Source organism: Trypanosoma equiperdum, assembly GCF_001457755.1.
Source record: "Trypanosoma equiperdum strain OVI genome assembly, contig: ctg_993, whole genome shotgun sequence".
Lineage (NCBI taxonomy): Eukaryota > Euglenozoa > Kinetoplastea > Trypanosomatida > Trypanosomatidae > Trypanosoma > Trypanosoma equiperdum.
Window position 1 is genome coordinate 8,738 of NW_027124968.1, and position 1,963 is coordinate 10,700.

General features: G+C 46.6%; 1 protein-coding gene across 1 annotated transcript; it reads right to left on the reverse strand.

Annotated features, from left to right (window-relative positions):
* Positions 1–385: 385 nt before the first annotated feature.
* On the reverse strand, positions 386–1,675 carry TEOVI_000577600 (Gar1/Naf1 RNA binding region, putative; the record flags this gene model as incomplete). The annotated part of the gene is made up of 1 exon (XM_067227519.1): positions 386–1,675. The coding sequence occupies one exon, from the start codon at positions 1,673–1,675 to the stop codon at positions 386–388; it is 1,290 nt and encodes a 429-aa protein (XP_067083620.1).
* Between the last annotated feature and the right edge of the window lie 288 nt (positions 1,676–1,963).

The following is a 1,963-nucleotide window of genomic DNA, read 5'->3' on the forward strand; positions in this document are numbered from 1 at the left end:
AGTATCTGCATAACGCACTACACATAACTTGCCTACAACTGAAGGAGTTGTAACGTCATTTCCCGGCATATTTCCCCCAATGATTCGCCACAACAACAAAAAGTTGAAACAACAATTTAACCCAAAACCAACACACAGCCGACATCATGTGAGCTTCCACAGCTACGTTGCACTCTGTGCTCTTTGCATGGAGCGCATCATATAATTCGAGAGCATGTTACGTCCTTTCCTCAACGCAGCATACCACAGATCACACGACATCATGAATCCATGAACACACACATACACACACATACGCACACACCAGATTCCATTTATACCACGTTGGTAAGGAGGGGAAATAAAAAATAACCTTTTACCCAGCACACACGAATATGGAAACAACTCACCTCGCAATCCAAGAAGGAACCACCACGCGCACGGTGTTGGAAACTTGCTTCACCTCTGGTGGTTTTCCCTCCACCCCGACACGAACAGAAACGGGGCAGAAACCATTTCCGACCGCATTCCCAGCACAAAAACTGTTATTGTGTACGGCAGGTGCGTCACGGATCCCCTGCAAATAGTCTTCAACTTCAGCAAGCTTAACCCAATCCACCTCAACCCGTTCATCCTCGCTAAGATCATCATCGCTCACTGATGGTGGGAAGTGACCTTCTGCCTTTTTGGCACGTCGTTCCATCTTCCACCGCCGCTCCTCCTCGTCATCAGAAAAGTCGGGTCTTGCATTAAACGGCAGCTCTTCATCGTTTACATAACTCGCATCCGTCCCTCGGGTGGTGTCACATTGTTCTGCTGGATTGGAAATAATGTGCTGAGCCCCCAAATCATAATGAAGTCCCGTACCTGCTTCCAGTCGACCGCTCGCATGCAGGCGGGAAAAGACGTCACCGTTGCATAAAATCGCGTAGACGCACGCATTCACGGGACCCATAACCGCAGTAACAACTCCAACAACCGCGCCATCGGGAAGACAAACACGTGTGCCACAGTCCAGCACAAAAATACCGGGCACGCTATCGGCAACCACCATGCACCAGCTGTTGTTACTATTTCCACTAGAAACAGTAGTGACGCTGCTTTCGATATCCTTGTTAGTAATGCGGTTATTATTATTATTATTACTATTAATATTATTATTATTATTATTATTGCTGTAGTTCTTATCACTACTATTATGGTAAATGTTGCCTTCGGTGGTGTTGCTAATACCGTGACAACTATGAAATTTAACGCCAGTGCTGGCAGTGGCAGCGACAGCAGCACCACAAGTAGAAGTGGAAGTGGAAACTCTACTGCCTGGGCGGTGCGGGAAAAGAGCCGTTACAACAGCCACATGAACACCCGAAATGCACTCCAACGGAATTTCATATAGCGGCTCCCCATTTTTACCGTACAAATTAACTGCCTCTTCCGGAGGCTCCGCCGTGTCGTTTAATCCCACAAAAGGTGGTGGACACGCGCGATTCCCACCGCAGCGCCCATCACCAGATGAAATGCTGTCGGCATCATCGGCTTCATAAACTGAAGCTCCAGTAGGAGACGCTTCAGTTCTCACACGCTTAACGAATGGTTCAGAATCGGTGGAACTCAGTGAAACCCGCCGGCGGCGCACAACCGTTACGTCCTCAACAATTTGACAACTGCTTCCCCGTGAGGAGCACCGACTGGACATTTTTGAAATGCGCAAAGCCTTTCCGCTTTGCTCGTTTTGCTTCCAACGTTGAGACACAACACCACCAAAAGAAAGTAATAACAATAATAATGGCAAACAATAAAAATAACAAGAGGGCACAAAACGAATAAGCGGTATTGGTTTCTTCTTCTTTTTTTTCAGACAAAAAAAAAAAGAAAAAGGAAACACAATGAGAAAGAAAAAAGCAACAAACAAACAAACGGCAACTTCCCCCCTCCCTCTATATTGGAGTAACACCACCTTTAATGGAGTATAGGGTGAGAAAAA